At 39.7% G+C, this 17,626-nt stretch overlaps 1 protein-coding gene across 3 annotated transcripts; it reads left to right on the plus strand.

Annotated features, from left to right (window-relative positions):
• The first annotated feature begins 1,518 nt into the window (after window positions 1–1,518).
• On the plus strand, window positions 1,519–17,018 carry LOC135490894 (orphan steroid hormone receptor 2-like). 3 transcript variants are annotated; one of them, XM_064776467.1, is made up of 13 exons: window positions 1,519–1,582; window positions 6,925–7,309; window positions 7,524–7,688; window positions 8,088–8,415; window positions 9,013–9,158; window positions 9,788–9,895; window positions 10,378–10,507; window positions 10,810–10,982; window positions 11,146–11,206; window positions 11,387–11,543; window positions 12,721–12,860; window positions 13,272–13,409; window positions 13,823–17,018. In XM_064776467.1, exons 2-13 carry the CDS (start codon window positions 6,959–6,961, stop codon window positions 14,155–14,157), a joined length of 2,232 nt encoding a protein of 743 aa, XP_064632537.1. In that variant the 5' UTR covers window positions 1,519–1,582; window positions 6,925–6,958; the 3' UTR covers window positions 14,158–17,018. The 3 variants fall into 3 exon arrangements, with proteins under 3 accessions (XP_064632537.1, XP_064632538.1, XP_064632539.1); XM_064776468.1 differs by having other exon boundaries at window positions 6,925–7,285; XM_064776469.1 differs by lacking the exon at window positions 9,788–9,895.
• The last annotated feature ends 608 nt before the right edge of the window (window positions 17,019–17,626 follow it).

Raw genomic sequence — 17,626 nt, forward strand, 5'->3', positions numbered from 1 at the left:
AACCAGCGCAAAAATCTGTGCATTTCTGACCGGTACCCTGGGTGCAGAGAGGCAAGTAAGACAGAGAGACCAGCCTACAGTCTCACGCCGACAGTGGGGATCGAACCCGGGACTTTTGGCCGCTGGTCGAGAGTCCAAGACACTACACCACAGCGGCTCCTTGTAAGTACTTGTCCCAGCTGATAACCCAGCTGATTTTTAATTGTATGTGTCTGTCAATACAGAATACTTCTCATATACCCTCACTATGAGCTATAGGCCTGGCTACCATCAACATCGAGGTAAGATTATAAAGCTAGGGTTGTCCTCAAGTGGAATACCAGTATTATCTCATCCAGGAAGACAAGAGACCTGATTTGCCTTGAGTGAGGACAGAATACAGTGCAGCTGTCTCATTAGTCCATTAAAAGAGGCTTCTAAGACATTTTAACTAGGCTAGGATTGTGAATATCTTGGGATAACAAGTGTCTCTCTTTAAATGTCCTAGAAATGGGGATGCGGACTGAAATCATTTTTTAAGTAATCGTGTCCCTTATGTCTCCTTAGTCCTAAAAGACAACACTCTTTGAGTAACAGTGTCTCTTCATCTTGATAGCATGCAAAAACCTTCTTGTCAAGATGGGTGTACAAGGCATACAGTTTAGAATAGTTTGAAGACCACCAATACACCTTATCGGAGAAGAAATGCATTCGAATTTTGCCGCGCTGAAACTTAGTATCCCGTCCGGTCTATTTAGGGACTTTTTTGTATTCATGCGTGGCCAAGCCCTAACCATAGTTCCTAAAATATCATTGATTTCTTGTTCCTCACAGAACGCCAGTGTTGATTTAGCAGTTGTTTTGGCAAAAACATGTTTTTTAAAAGTTTCTGAAACCTAGAACTCTACTCAATAGTGGCTAACAAAAAACTACGTATTTTACTGTTGTTGCCGACGTGTATGTACACTGAACTTGGGATGTGCGTCGGCCCCGTGTTGAAATGCCGTCCAGAGCCAGTTGGTGAGTTTTTCGCTGATTTGTGCAAAATTCAACATTATCTCAAAAATTCAATGGTTGACCCTCCATTTTTTTTTATTTTTGTGTAGCGTAAGCAACTGTCTTTTACGGGAGAATGGTCACTGTAAGAATTATTCAGGAAGAAATGTATAATATTTGGGGTTTTCCGTGATTGTCCGGCCCAATTGGCAATATTACTATTTGGGATGGTGAACAGAGCTTGGAGCAACGCTTATGATTTATTTAAAGAAATAAAATGCCCGATTTAACATCCTGCAGAATCAGGGGAATCGGGCGTTTCCAGTGATATACGCCACAAATGGGTTGTCTTCATGCAATCACTTTGGAAACGCATTTTAAAATAGATGTTGCGTCCTGTTAATGGGGCACGTCATCATCGCGTACATTTGGGAAAAACTCCCTAACGAGACCTCAGGCTCGGTAGTTATTTTTAGGACAAAACTGACGTAAGCATTGGCCAATCAGAATCGAGGACAGCGATCCTGCATTTTTAAGAAGGTCACGAACTCTGACCCTTCCCTTGTGTTGTCGGTACATTTGCGGTGGTAAATCTCCTTCTAACGCGGTAAGTATCCCCGTATTTTTGCAGATTTTCATTTTATCAAGAAGACAAATACTCATAGGAGCTCTACGAATGCATGTTTTCTGTGAAAAACGAAGAGAAATGGGTCAAGTCGTCACCCGAGTTCCAGCCGCGCGCCATGTCCCATTCCACAAAATGAAAACACTTCAGTGATCATTTTTTTCGTCGTTTTATTTTGCTGTTTTCTACCCCGTCGACTAGTTTATAACTTCGCAACGAAGGTGATGTCTTGATGTTGATTATTAAAAGCGGATTATGTACGTCGTGTTGTGTATTTATTGTTTTCATTGTAGTTATCTGTGGTCGAAGTCGACTTTCGTTTAGCAGTGGAAAGCCGAGTTAGAAATTCACATGGCCATGTTGTTGTCTGACCTTTCTGTGACCTTTCGCATAAAATCACATAACTGAACCTCCAACTCTATAAACTATCAAATCTTTGCAAGGACCAATTGTATCGTACATTTGTTTATTATCTGGTGCTGTTGTTTCCTCTGCGACTGAGTTTGTATGGCCGATTTTGCCCCATCTGTGTTGGTGACCTCTGTCCTTTAACATGGGTGCCAGATTAGAATGGGTCACATGCATAAATTAACTGTTCCCAGTGGGCCGAAAGGTCACGAGGTGACCGGTTGTGACTGTTTTGTTTACAGTGTTTGATTTATATTTGTAAATAAAGCTTGTCTTGTCAGTAGTGATGAAGAAAGGGGAAATTAGTTGATTTTTATGATAGACTTATTGTATTCAAGGTGGGCCTCAATAAATTGACTTGGGTGTTGGCTCCTCCTGCAGATTCGAAGATGGTCACATCCATGCTTGAGGACAGTCTCGTCTGCAATGTCACCCAAGCACAAGAGGATAGTTTTCACCTTCCAAGGACTTTCTTTCATCTTCGCAGTGGCAATTGATAACTGTGGCCTGCTGCAATGCCAGTTGCTCCGAGGAAATGGGAAGAACCTTGTTTAATCTCCATCGGATTCACTTGCATTCAGAAGTCCTCTGGAAATAGTTTTATTCATTTGACCCCTTAGTCCATTATCACTATATGATACATATAACAGCTGTACAATCAGTGTGCAAGTTTGAGGTGCCCTACCACTACAAAAGTCCTTTGACATGTTGATTGTCATGCTATGACTAGCTAAAAAAGTTGGCAATATGTCTTACCGGAGGACAATTGCTAGAGGGGCAAGGAGACAAACAAATTTGAACTTGTGACCTCTGGGGTTGACAGCTTGAGTCTGGTAAAATCACAGGGAAATACATGTACATGAATTTCTTACTTGTCAATAAAAATAATTGATTAAGGCAAGAGGTCTTCTGGATTATCACCTTGTAAAAAATAATTGATTTATAATGACTTTTAAATGTTTTTGAAGCCTAGAGGGGTTTGAATGTTAAAATTGTATTTACCCTCTTACTCAGCATGTTGACATTTAGTATAGTGCAGTATACTTTATACACCCCCACTACGATTAATCTATATAATCTCAGGTCACACATTCGATGCGACTCTGTGATTGTTTGGAGTTCATGACATGAGCTTACAATGTAGTGTATTTCCAGCCCTCGACTCTCAAGCAGTTCACTCTAAGTTCATGACCCCAGGTTGTCGGGTCATTGAGAGATGAACAAACTTCAGATTGCTCGGTAAAATTTGGTTGGCTATGCTATATAACTCAGTCAATGGAGGAATATTACAAAGTAAGTCTTTAATTAGTTTTTTATTGTTTTTGTCTGGTTTTATTTCATCCTAAGTCCTAATGTTATGTCTTTGTTTCCCTCCAGCCAGATGCTTGATGATTGATTTATGATTAGCTATAGCCTTGTGGTTTTTAAGTTGAAGCTCATGGTGCCAAAAGATCCAGCTCTTCACGAACCTTTAGCTTTTAGTAAACATTGGCATGAGACCATCCCCCTCCTTTAGAAAATACAGTAGAAAAATGCTAAGCGCCTGATCCAAATGCAAAATGAGCCATACTGAATGAAATGTCACAGACATTAGGATGGTGTATAAGTACAGCGAGAGGGGCAACTTGTTGCAGCGTATCATCATCACAGTACTTCACGGACAAAATGAGCCGAAAAATTCGTCCCAGAATTAATTGAAGAAAAAGACACAGTCCACGGAATAAAAAATTCTGAACACAAACTTATTTTACAAAGTACAACTTTGATGATGGACATTTGTGATGGGCCAGTGGTGTTGCATTGTCATTCTTATTTTTTGTACCAATAATGAATATATTTAATGAAATATCAGCTCCAAAGGTTAGCTCTGCCTTCAGTAACTTGAACTTTAGGTTGAGCCTGAGGATTGATAAGACATTTCACATTGGTAGTGACCTTTGACAACCTTTGTTCTCAGCTTCCTGGCTCATTGAGCAAACAGTCTTGCCGTGCATTGTGACTTTGTCTTGGTACATATTGATTGGTAACCCTTTAGGGTTGTGACGAGCCTGGCCCATTCTTTCGTTCACAATCACATGGTGTCAGGAAGCTGTAGGCCCTCTCCTTGTCTCATGCAAGTAGCAGTGTGTGTCTCATCCTCCCCCTTTACCATCTGACAACATGCAATCGCATCTTAGAATGGTTGTGATCAGAAGGAGATCAATACCTTTCATATGTGTGACCCGCTCTACCAAAACTAGGCACTTGTCGCATCTGAACTTGACAGGTTGATACGGACTTGTTGTTCATTTCCCTATTGTAGACCTTTTGTGAAATGTGACCAAATCAGTTTGTAATAGATTTCACAAACGGTCTACAATAGGGAAATGAACAACAAGTCCGTATCAACCTGTCAAGTTCAGATGCGACAAGCGCCTAGTTTTGGTAGAGCGAGTCACATTTTACAAGACAAAGTAAAAGTTTTATGATTTTCATTTTCATTTCCATCCTGCTTTCTGTCAGATATTTTTGACTGGCGCTGGCAGTTCTTATAATGTCTCGTCTTGATTTCTAACTGCTTGGGTCTTGGAGTAAAAGGTTGGATATTCACTTTATCGTCATCTCTGCAGTGCTGCCCACAGTGACTTTCGGGTCAGCCGGGAGTAATGACTTATTGTTTATTGAGCTGATACTTATGTATGTCTGGAAAGGTGTTACCTCATTGGTCTAAAAATCATGTGTAATGTTACTTGCGTCCCTGATTAACCCTGCTGACTTTTTCCAAAGGTCAACTGAGTTTTCCACTTGTCCAGTTGTTGTCAAGGATTTGTCAAGCTTTTTGTTTCAAACTTTGATTTCTCTAGTTCTGAAACTCTTATTGATTGGATAGCCGGACATGTTTTAAACAGTCGGGTAAGGCGCTGTATGTTGTAATTGTGCCTCGCACTTTTGTCCGTTTGGTTATAGGTAGCTAGCTTTGTGCAGATTCTGGCTTATTTTGTACAACAGTAGCCTATCAGCAAATCTGCCATTCAGTCATCAGAACCAATATGTTTAAGATGAGCTTGGACTCTTTCATCTCAAAAATCGGAATTTTACCTGGAGTCGAAAAAGTAGCTGCAGGCAAAATAATTGAATTTAGGTAATTTTCTAAGTAAAGATCATTGTGACCATCTCGTTTTGGGGGTGTTGTTATACTGTTTGACCCTAAGGTAATCTTATTCAACTCTCTGTTTGGTAGACGCCAGTTTATGTAACGTCAACATAATAGTAAACATCGTGAACTTTTCCTCTCTAAACGCAATCATTATTCGTCTAACTCTTTGACCCCTTCAGCAGGCTAGTTTCTAAAACCAGTGGTGTAGCGCGCTAATTTATCATCATTCATTCACTGCATTTCTTTCGGTGAGTTCGTTCAACAACGTTCTTTCTGTGGTCTAATTTTCATGATTTCCTTTGGACGTGTTGGTTTCTATCGATGCATGGAGTACATTTTGCAAAGAGGTAATTGTCAGACACCGTGGATGCCAAGGATTAGACTTCTCTGCCCCTCCATTCTCATTTTCATCTCTGCAGACACAATCATTCACCAAAGAAAACAAGTTGCTTTGTGCTATGGGTTGTGAGGGTCAGCAAATTTTAGTTTAATCCGGAAAGTAGAATTGTGGTCGGTTGGTTCAGAAAAGTTTCAATTCAATGCGGTTGGGTTTAACACTAATCCCTCTGCTGAGTGAAAATGCGACATTGCAGACTTACCAGGTACATCTCCTGAACAGTTAAAAAAAAAGTACTTTGAAAAATTTGAAACCAGACTCTGTGCTAACAAAATGGAAATACTACACTGATTGTCTGAACTGCGTATGTCATATTGTAAAGCTAATTCAATTGATACAGGACTTGGAAATCTAAAGGCGCTCAGTGCTCCTGTTAAAGGTCACTGGGCAATGGAAGGAACACCTTAAAATGTCAACGCCATCATAACTGGTGGATGATTATAAGGCGCAGTTTCCAGGACTACGTATCTAGGGTTACAATGTAAGATGAGGACATTTCGTAGTGATGTTTTTTGCTCTGGGTGCAGTAGGCCTACTAAGTTAATCCATGAACTAGTACAGTTGATGACAGTATGGTAATCTGAGTAGACTTGCAGGTATATGTTGCACTTGCACCTGCAACTTGTAGTTTAGGATTCGTCAGATGAGATGAACATTTAGATCTTTGTTGACAGTCAAAACTTTTTTCATTTGTGTGGAAAATAATGACTAGTTTCAGTTGTGTGTGACTAGTTACCTTAGACGGCTGACCTTTGTATACTGTTACCTTTCTGTTAAAAATCTATCAGATAACATTTTAATTCTTCTGGCATGTCATCTTCCTCCAAAATGAAAGGCCCATGGATCATAAAGATTTGGTCTTAATTTACTTGTTGCAGATCAATGGCAATGCTAACACTTCTTGGGTTTTAGATATCGAGTCATTTAATGAAAAATTGTCTGGGTTATGAAGTGACTAGTGCCTGCATTGTCTGTGACCTTTATCAGAAGGAATGAAGATGTCCTTTACTGCTTGAGACCAAGCTTATGATGACAATCAAAGTTAGATATTCTTATGAAATTCTGCCTTTTGCACCGATTTTTCGTGCCCTAGGGTAGAATAAGCCAATTTTCCCACAGGGCTAGTCGTTGATCTTTGTGATAAATCTCCATGCGCTGTTGAGTGCTAATGTGAGCAGACAACCCCGGACAAAACAAGCAACTCTCGTGCTTACTTGTAACTAACTAATCGCCATGGAAATGAGCGATTTTTGTTGCTGAGACCTGCTATTCTGATAGCTTCTATGTGTGCCAAGAAGATATCAAGTCTGTAGGTAAAAATCTCGGTCAGTATTCTCAGTGATGCATCATTATTTTTCAAACAATTTTTTCTTTCTTTTCTAGATTGAGGGAAGCCATTGTCAACCAGGCGGGGGCCATGGATGACCTTCAAAGATCACCGTCGCCAAAATTAGAAGTTGTGGTGGATGAACATCATCACATTGCAGTCACATCCACCCCAATAGTGACAACCTCGTCCTTGTTGTCCTCAAGACACCGAGCCGATGAACAGGCAGCCTCAATGATCGCCATGGAGCCCCAAAATCCAAACGGTCAGGTTATCGCCATGGAAAATGAAGCTGGGAATGTGATACATGTGGTCAATGCTGCTGGTGCGTCAAACTTGGTGTCTTTAGCATCCGTCGCAGGCACAGCTGGTCTTCAGACGATCACGATTGGAGGAAATGTTCATGCTCTACCAATGGTAATATCAGCTCCACAGGTCCAGGTAGTGTAAACCAGGAATGTGTGCGAATTTGCTCATTTTAATTTGGGGGCTGACTTAATTCCATGTTGGCTGCCGAAGCTTGTTTCCAACCAAGCTATGAAATAAAACAGTAGTTATCAAATACCATTTATCTACAATGATATTTCAGTCCTAAATATCTTCTTCATTGTGACTTGTTAATACTAGAGCATGTCCTCCATTTTGTATTTTTCAGGTGACCTCATCCCATGTGCTTGGTCAAGGGCACCAGCCTATGTTGATGACTGTGCCTACCATGGCCTTGCCAGCCTCCGAACTGGCCAATCGACTTAAAGACGGCTCGATACAAGCTTCACCTGTGCCTGCCATTGGTGGCATAGACTGGTCTCAGAAACTTAAGGTACACACTGTTAGCAGGACATCTTCTGTACTATCAGATACTGATGTTTGATCAAAAAGTTCCATTCAGTTTAGCCCAGGTTCAGGACACCTCCATAACATATAGGACAGCATTTGTTAGTCCCACGGGTGTTCCTTTAAAGTTACAGCAGCTCAAGTGAATATGATATAGGATCTAAAAACGGGATTCTTTGTGTAACCAAGCACAGATTACTGCAGTATATTGCATCAAAAAAGGGATTTTCCCCAAAGGTATATTTCTTGACGCAAACTCGCAATGCATACATGTATGTCAAAATGACACTTGGCTCAAGTCTAAGTTCATCTTTGACACTACCATAGCAGTATAAACTAGGCCACATCGAGCAAAAACATTTAAGATTATCCTTGTGACTTGCAGGAAATTCAAATTTTACCAAAACCTATGCCGCCAGTGCCAGCTGAACAGAAGTCACCAGACTCTGACGATGGCCGGGACAAAGTCACTCAGAAACAGATGTTTGAGCAGCGATTTGAACCATGTGTAGTCTGTGGTGACCGGGCATCTGGGCGGCACTATGGCTCAATCAGCTGTGAAGGCTGTAAGGGCTTCTTCAAGAGGAGTATCAGAAAACAGCTGGGTTACGCTTGCCGGGGGAACCGGGATTGCGTCATCACGAAACATTACCGGAATCGCTGCCAGTATTGTCGGTTACAGAAATGTCTGAACGTTGGCATGAGATCTGAAGGTAGGTCTATTTGGACAGATTATCACTCCTTGTTTGCAAAAATCTAACTGTTTAAACGGATTTTACATGTAAATAAGAGTTTGATATATTTAGTTTTCTGGCATCCAACTTCCCATTTCATATATTGATAGTGAAAGTATTTTGTGATATATTCGAAACTAAATTAAGTTAGAAGAGCTGCTGATGACTTGAGTTTTGAGAAAACTACTTGTACATGTACATGTACACAGCTTTATATTTGATTATTAATAGTGCTGAAAAAATAGTTGACATTTTAAATTCTATCTTTTGTGAGGGCTACCCACTGGCATGAAAGGATGCAATATGTTCATGGGTTCATTATATGTATTGAATTTAGTGCCTTTGGCATAATTCAGTTGAACGGATATTTCACAGTTTTTCGTTGAGATGTAAAATCAAAGTGCCAGATGGAGTTTTTCAAAGTTTGTCCTAAGATTGAAAGGGGAAGAAAGACTGTAATTTGGACAAGAAGCGCCCATGTTATCTCAACTCTGATGGTTTTAATGGGTAGCTTTGCGCGTCCATACAATTGTCTTGCATGCTGAATATTTTGTTTGTTGTGTTTCTTCCCTTCAGCTGTTCAGCAAGAGCGGAAGCCTCCTGAACCGAAGCTCATGGAGACAATCATCAACAAGCCACACATTGCCACTTCAACACAGCGAATTTATATAAGAAAAGATCTGGGGAGTCCTGCTACTGCACTGCCAACATTTGTCTCAAAGGTGAGCTTGAACAAATTGCTAATGTGACCTTGTAGGCTCTTATATGCCAACAGGTTTTTCTCTCTGCTCTCCTTTTTTTGGGGTGAGGTGGTGCTTTCGAGCAACTGTTACAGATGAGATGCTATCTATTCGGAATGTTTTGGCTTGTTTTTACATAGGACAAAAAGAATTTGAATGGCATTTACATTTTGTCATATAATGTCCCTCTGAACCTCATTGAATCATTCTCTCATTTGCACTTTTCACTAACTTCAATCTCTACCAGTTTTGTACAGGCTAGAATGGGTTTCATCCTTCCAGCACTTGCACATTTATCCTTTCCCAATACATCATTCATTTTATATAAATTGTTGAATTTTCTGAAGTGTCTGTTTTGGCAGATTGTTTTGACCTGGAATGGAATTGACACATGAAAAGAAAAAGTATTAAAATCATTGAGGTAATGGCTTCATCAATCACATTTCATCAACAACAAAAAATCGAGAACATTTTGCATCATACCATTTACTGTACTCATTTTTCATTTTACAATTCATTACATCAAGAGTGAATAAAGACCAGTCTTCATTAATTCTTGATTTCATGCTTGACCATTTGACTGTATCTTGTTGTCCCGTTATTCCCCACAGGTCCAGAATAGTTCACAGGAAAGTCCTGTAAAGACTGATAGTCTATTTGCTAACCTAGAGGAGAGGCTAATTCAGACAGACCATGGCACCATCGTCCTTAACACACCAGTCAGTAGCAGTTCCCTTCTTTTTATATTACAAATTTTTTCCCTCAACATGAAAATGACATAATGAGCAAAAAGCTATGGTTACATTAACTGGACCTTCCATTGTGCACCAAAACTTGTTACTTTCCTGAACTTTCTGAGGAACCCTTTACCAAGACTTCCAAGGAGGAATCTGCTCTATGATTTTTTCTCGGAATATTCAGTGAAGTTTTATTCATCACATTATCACAGCATCAGTGGAATATCTCTCTCAGTTTAAACAGGCATGCCCTTCTCGTACATCAGTTGGACCTGACACCCAAGCCCTCCTTGATTGTTGGTGTAGATGGTTTTATTCCTTATTAATCACACTGTCACAGGCTGGTAGCATTTGAGATGATGCTTTATACTCTCTGCTTATAAACTGTAATATGGAGTTTTTAGTGAAATGGAAAGTTTAGTCATTTACGTGATGTTAATTAATTCTTGCGTTTGTGTTTGCAGGTTGAGAACTATGCTCAGGAAACGGTTGTCAAGTCCGAGAGTCTACTCGCCGACCTCCAAGAGCGTTTGATTCAAACTGATCATGGCACTGTCGTTCTCAATACGACTGTCAGTAATTCAGGCAACACAGGTAGGAGTTGAGTGCCATACTTTTTGACATAACCTGATTTAAATCTGTTGTTACGAATAGTCCAGTTTTTATGTATACAATGTCTGTGGTTGGTTCAATTTGTATCGCAGATGTTGTAATTGGTATTGACCATTATAAAATGTTTCAAAGTTTTAAACTATACTTGCGGCTGCACGAGTGCTCAGGATTTTGGTCATTTTACATTTACACCAGGAACTTCAACGTGACCAGTAACTGCTTGAACAAGTTATGAGTTGTTGATAATGACGTGCTTGACTTCAAAAGCATTGTTTCCGTTACAGATCTGAGTACGTTGGCAAATGTTGTCACAACGCTGGCGAATATGGACAAGAAGGGTGCAGGGGACGGTGACAATGCAGCGACACCTAATGGCAATGCTGAAAGTAGTGATAGTGTGGCGAAGGCATTTGATACGTTAGCGAAGGCAGTGCAGCCTGAAACATCCGTCAACCAGGTAAGAATAATTAATAATCTTCATTTGTTGATTTTGGTATTGAAGCTTTTAATAGTTTTGTAGGATTCTTTGCAACAATGATCCTTTGAGGCAATAAACGAAGAGATGATGATGATAAGCTGATAATGAAGACGTCTTTCTTTTTACTTGTTTCTATTTGCAGAATGACAGCGCTTTAGATTGTTCATCGCAGGAATCTAATGATGGCTTCGTGGAGTTTGATGGTAAGAATATGAGCCTGGCACACAGTTGACAGAACTTAATTTCAACTTCTGGTTGTGCGTCAAGAAAGTGTGCTATAACATGTTCAAGACTGATTAAACCCTCTTGCACCTGTGAACAACGTTGACCATATCTCTTTGACGTAATATTTGGTAGTTAACTTTTCTCATTGTGTTTTTCAGGTAAAATGCTCTCCGAGTCCAATTTCCAGTTCAACCTGACTACCCCGTCCCCTGTCCCTCTCTATCTGAACGTCCATTACATCTGTGAAAGTGCATCTCGACTGCTGTTTTTGTCCATGCATTGGGCGAGAGCCATACCTGCTTTCCAAATACTGAAGTAAGTACAAGTTTTAAAGTAGCAACAATAATTTTTTTTAATTTTTGAGAAATTTTGTGTAAGAAATCTTTTTTTGTATCTTCTCACAGACTAATCTTATGCAATGTAGCCCATCATGTTTCTGAGTTAAGGATGGTGTCAGTGTCATTTGAATTGTTGACCCCAGAGACCCTTTCTCTGGTAATATCTCTGTCTCCTAGGAAAGGCTATTCACGCAACTCACTCGGGTTTTCTAAGGGCATGCCATTGATTAACCTTATAATTCATCCTCCAGTCTGGGTAACCCTAGGTAACAATTTTACGTGTACCTGCTCATGCGTACCCAGTGACCATTGTCTGACCTGACAAAGTACATGTATACATGTATGGTGTTAAACTTGAGCTACATGAACCTATTAGCAGTTAAGATACGAACTCATGGATTTTAGTCAAACTAGTAAACTGCAATAGATGTGTATAATATATGTTTCATCAAATGACATAAAATCATTGTTGGTCCTAAAAAAGACAAACTGACATTTGCATTGACCTTTGAATACCAACGAAGTCCTCAGTGTGTCTGAGGCAGCCAGACATCTAATTTCAAAATGTTTAAAATGAGCAACTCAGTTCTGGGAGATACAATGCTGATAAAGCAGAATTGTTTCCCTTAACGTATGCGCCCCTTGTCTGCAGTTGACGGAGAATGTTTTCAATGTTTAGAATGACCTGTCTGGTACAGGTCAGTTATGTAATGTATTAGTCAAAACCAGTGGGTGTATTGTGTGAGAGGTGAATGTAAGGTCACGGCAGTAACATGAACTGGAAAACTGTTGAAATACTTCCAGCGATTACTGGCAGACATGCAATGCTTCAACAAAAATCCTCAATATTATTGATGTGGAGATGCTAAATTTTTTGTTTTCGCGCAAAGGTTACTGAGGGCAAAAGTTCATGCCACCGAATGCTATTTTATACAGTAGACATGAGAACAAAAAATGAAGGAACCTATGTATTTCTTTAAATTTCTTTCAACCTGTCCAGTAAATTTTTTCCTCAAGGACTTAAATGTTTGTATTCTGATTTTTAATGTGCAAGTGTGTTGGTGGCAAATGACTTGATAACAAATGTAGATTTTGATTGCCATTTCTAAGTTAAAGCTTATCCTACATGCATGTTTTCATATATGGTATTTCAGTCAGACGACCCAGACCCACCTTGTAAAGGCTTGTTGGTGTGAACTGTTCATCCTGGGCCTGGCGCAGTGTTCTCAGGTCATGTCCTTATCGACCATTCTCGCAGCTGTAGTTAACCATTTACAGACAAATGTTGCCCAAGGTAAGCATGCTAAGTTGAAGTATGGCTTTCTTGGGGAAGTGTGGTGGACCGGAAGGTCGTGGGTTCACCAGCCAGAGCCACTCCGTACTTCCAACTTGCCTGAAATGCAAGGGGCAGCGTGGGATGTGCATTCCTTTGTTTCTACGGCAAGGTTTCTGAATTAGTATGGGAAATAAATGTAAGGCATTTTGAAGTAGTAGTTAGTACATGTAGTACAGTTGTACAGTATAAAACTAAGAACTTATATTTCACATGTTTCATGGCTTTGCTAAATGATTCTCTCTTTCTTTTTGGTTGGTTTTCGGTACCTGAATAGATTGCAATTTTTCCAGCATGATCCATAACTGTCCCACTGGTAAATACAGCAAAGGTAAATACGGCAAATCTAAAACACTCTTTCCATATTTTCAGGCAAAGTGTCTGCTGAACGTGTGAAGACGGTGATTGACAACATCATGAGGATACAGGACATATGTAATTCATTGCAGCGACTCAACACTGATGCTGTCGAGTATGCATATCTTAAGTCACTGGTGCTCTTTTCTCCTGGTAAGCTTGAACTTTTGAATAGGCATTTGAAAATAACAGCAAAAGATATATGTGATATTCTCGTTTTCTTTCCATTGATATTCAATCCCGATGTTGGGGACTGTCGGTTCTATTCCCTGACATTATTTGGTGTAAGCCAGTGCTGCAGTTTGACCCCATCTAACAAGTGGCCTCTCTCAGATTTGAGGGACATGGCTGGTCTGCGTCAGACCTGGCCTGTGTTTCTAATTCGATCCTTGTGAGAATGGTCCCTTGTCCTATCCATTTGAGTTTGACACTGTTTCTTGAATGTTAAGAAGTAGAATATGGCCGTTATCCTGTGTCACATGAACGTTATGAGTCATTGAAACAGATTACGTGTATTAAATTTTGGTTTTATCATGACTAAGTTTTCGAAATTTCTTTCACTTCAGATCGACTGGGCCTCGGTCCAGTGAAGCAGATTGAACATTTTCAAGAGAAACTTCATCAGGAGCTTCAGGAATACACTATCGAGAGCTATCCAGAAAACTCGGAAAAATTTGCCAAGCTGCTTTTACGAGTGCCATCTTTGCGATCTGTTAATCCTAGCGTCATGGAGGAAGTGTTCTTCGCAGGACTTATCGGGAACATTCAAATTGACAGTATAATTCCGTACGTTTTACGGATGGAGACAGCTGAATATAATACACAGCTTGCCCAAGGACTGACCGTGAGTCAAAGTGTAAGTGTGCCTTCCCAACCGCCCATGATGTTCACCTCTTCATAGGACAGCTACAGCATTACTAATGAGCGCTGGATCTGTGCTTAGGAGTAAATCATGTTTCATGTACATTTGTAGTGATAATGAGGGATAAGATAATTGTCATTGTTTTTAAAACTTTAAGCTGCAGTTGGTAGAATTATGAATCGTCCAGTTTTTCATGAATTGTTGGCCTGGGAATACATGAAACTCTGAAGATGCAGTAACAACTCATGCATTCCAACACCATGTGCATTCGACAGAGTTAGTAGTATGTTTGAAGGAAGAGTTTTTATTTCGAAAAGTGGGCCCCGACTGCTCCAATGGGACCAAGAAACATGTGTTGTAAGTGAGCTACAGTCTTCTAGTGACCTTGTTATCAGTACTGTACCCCAAATTCAGAAAAATGCCATTTCGGCAGAGTTGAGTGATGTTTTAGTGTTCATTAGTATGTTTCAGCTGAACTAAAATATTTATTATTTAAAACCACAGGTGTTTTGTTCAATCAGCTGATTTTTTACCCATAAGTGACAATGAGAGTAAATCTGCACTGTGCCATTCAAATTGACAGTGTAATTCAATTACAGTTCCTGTCAGCTGAGATTTATTTTAAAAAAATTATGCCGATTGAGCAACTAGGCCCTCCACAATTTGAGAGCCAGAGTGACCTTTGAAATTTCTGCTGGGGTCATTGAACTACTAGCCATCTAATGGGTGAAAAGTTGGTCCATTTCATTTCAAGTTGGCCAGGATGCTGTTACACGAAGCTATAGTGTGTAACATGTAGTACAACATCCTATGGTTAACTTGATGAAATGGACTTATAGTGTATAGTATTTTAATTGTTTTTACATCGAGTTGTTCAAAACAACTGCATATATTTACCATTTCCGGCTGTGGTGTGAATGGTAATGATGCCATGCATGAACATACATGTGTACGTGTATGGCTGTACATGTGCATGCATGTATAGTCATTGTGTTCCATGATTGATCTGGTGTTTACCATTGCTGTTAAGGATTGTGAACAGTTTAAAAACAATGTAAAATGTAAGGAATCATTTCCAAATGGGAGCTGAGAGGGGCAGCTTCCTCAGAGTCAGATTCCCAAATTTCTGATATTTGTCACAAAAGTGGTAAACTTTTCAAATATCATGATCTGCTCTAATACATGTAGTATGATTTTTTAAATTTTACTTCGATCCTTTAAAAGTAGAATTCATTTCATTCAAGCTTTGCTTGGAATATCATGAGAAATCATTCACTCAGTTCTGCTGGGAATTCAAGCAGTTCTATGATTTTGTTGCCTCACCATAAATTCCAAATATTCCAGAAACTTCTGTGTCTCGTCCGTGATGGAAATATATAATAGAACCTCGAATTTAAGGACACTGCTTTCCTTAATAGCGAGGTGTCCACATTGACGAAATGTAAGACAAGAGAGATTCTATTGTAGCTTTTACCTAGAGTCTGAAACTTCAGTGAATATTCTGTTCAGTGTTCTGCCCAATATAATGTATAAATTTTGAATAGTACTCATTGTTAAGTTTTTAGTGCTTCTCTCTGTACATAATTTCCAGATGCAAAACTATGATTCAGTTTGGACAAGACTTTGTTGGAAGCCAAAAACTTCCATGTTTCTTTGCCTAAATGATAACAGCATTTTTGCAGTAAACTATGTTTGTAATCCAGACAATTACCGCTATGAAATTTGTCGTAACTGGAAGGTCAGTTTTGTATATTTTGTGTTTATTCAGTTCGTGTTGGATATATTGATGAGATTCCTCCAGGCAAGTCTGTGTTATCTCACGATTCTTCCTTTGCTTCGACAACTTGCCAGCCTTCAAAATAACACAAAGCCTAGCTCTGTACCTGATGTTTGATAGGATAATACAGCTTTAAAGGGGGACTACTGCAACTGGCAGGTGCTAGAGGGTCAGATTGGTGGTCCTTAGGTGAATTTATTATGCACAGTTCAGGGACTGGGTTGTGATATATTCCTCGAAAAAGTCTCAATAGTTTTTATGTACTGTGAGATAGGAGAGACCCCTATTGGCAACCTTGTGTAACTTTACTTATCTTTGCCTACTTGGCTCCTGCCTATAGTCTCCCTTTAATACTACTGTTAGCCGTGAAACTGTTACTGTTAACCCGTTTGCTGCATCATTCTCACGACCTTGCTGAGTCAAAGCATGAACAATTCAACTCTAATGCATGAAAAGCACTGCATTCTGTGTGTTTCCTGTTCTGCTATGTTATTGTTACTTTAGCATGTTTAGACAATGTAGATGATTTCTACAGCTTGTGCCCTGTACTGATTGACACAATGCCCAAGCCATATTATCAAGAATTGATCAATACCAGGAAGTATTGGCAATCCGAACTTCTTATTCTCATCCAGACATTGGGCTTAAAGAATCAAAACTGAATCGGAGTATTGGTTGTTTCTCCAATCACTGTAGGGTTGGAGGCTGAACCCGAGTGCTTCCAGTGGAGTTTGGGTGAAATGAGAGCTCCACCTGAGCAGTGTTTGGTACAAAAACAACCAATGAGATAGCAAATTCTATTCTCAAACCAGACATTTAAACGTGACAAAATATTTTCGTCTGCTTTAAAATTTTATACAAACTCATGCAGTTATTGTTGAAACACCAATTTTTAGGTGTGACAGATTGATTTATTTTGTTGATTAAAACTACCAGAGAGATGTTGGTATTTCTTATGGAATCACCTTAATACTTTCAAACTCGAAGCAATACTTTCTTCTACTGCCATAAACTGATCTGTAAAACTTTTATTATAAAGAATTCCTAGACATATGTAAATGTCACCTGTTTATAATGTATCTTTTGTGTATCATAAATTAAATGCTTATGGAATATAATAATATCAATGATGTCAAAATTATTCTGTTCATCCATTTTTCATTTGCTCTTGTTGGCTTGTCAGTTGGAAAGAAGGAGGCCAACCAGGCATGTTGATTTCAATGGCAGCACATCTAAGTATACTAGTATGGACTAAAAGACTCATCTATACTCGGTACTTGTAGCGGGGTGCAACTTTTTTCACGGGATGCAAACTATGACTTTTGCTGCTGTATCCAACTGCCAGCACAGACGGCCCACCATGCAGCATTCTCGGGCACATCCAGCTGCCAGAGATTATGATTTGATGGCCAGTCCTGCTGGCTAATAAAACAACACCCAGCTTCCAATGAAAGACTGACAGCCAGTCATAGGGGTATACATGCACTCGGACACATCCAGCTTGCAGTAAAAGACTGCTGGCCAGTCGTGGTGGGAGGTGCAGCATGGACACATCCAGCTACCAGCATAAAACTTGATTTGGGTAAGATTTTGTGGCTGACGCAACCCACCAGATACATGTAGTCAGCATGGATGAATGGGCATATCTATGTGTATACCGATTGCTAGTTGAAGACAGTAGTGACTTTTCACTTTTTAAAAAGTCGCTTTTTGTCATATCCTGATATTATT

Source organism: Lineus longissimus, chromosome 7, assembly GCF_910592395.1.
Source record: "Lineus longissimus chromosome 7, tnLinLong1.2, whole genome shotgun sequence".
Lineage (NCBI taxonomy): Eukaryota > Metazoa > Nemertea > Pilidiophora > Heteronemertea > Lineidae > Lineus > Lineus longissimus.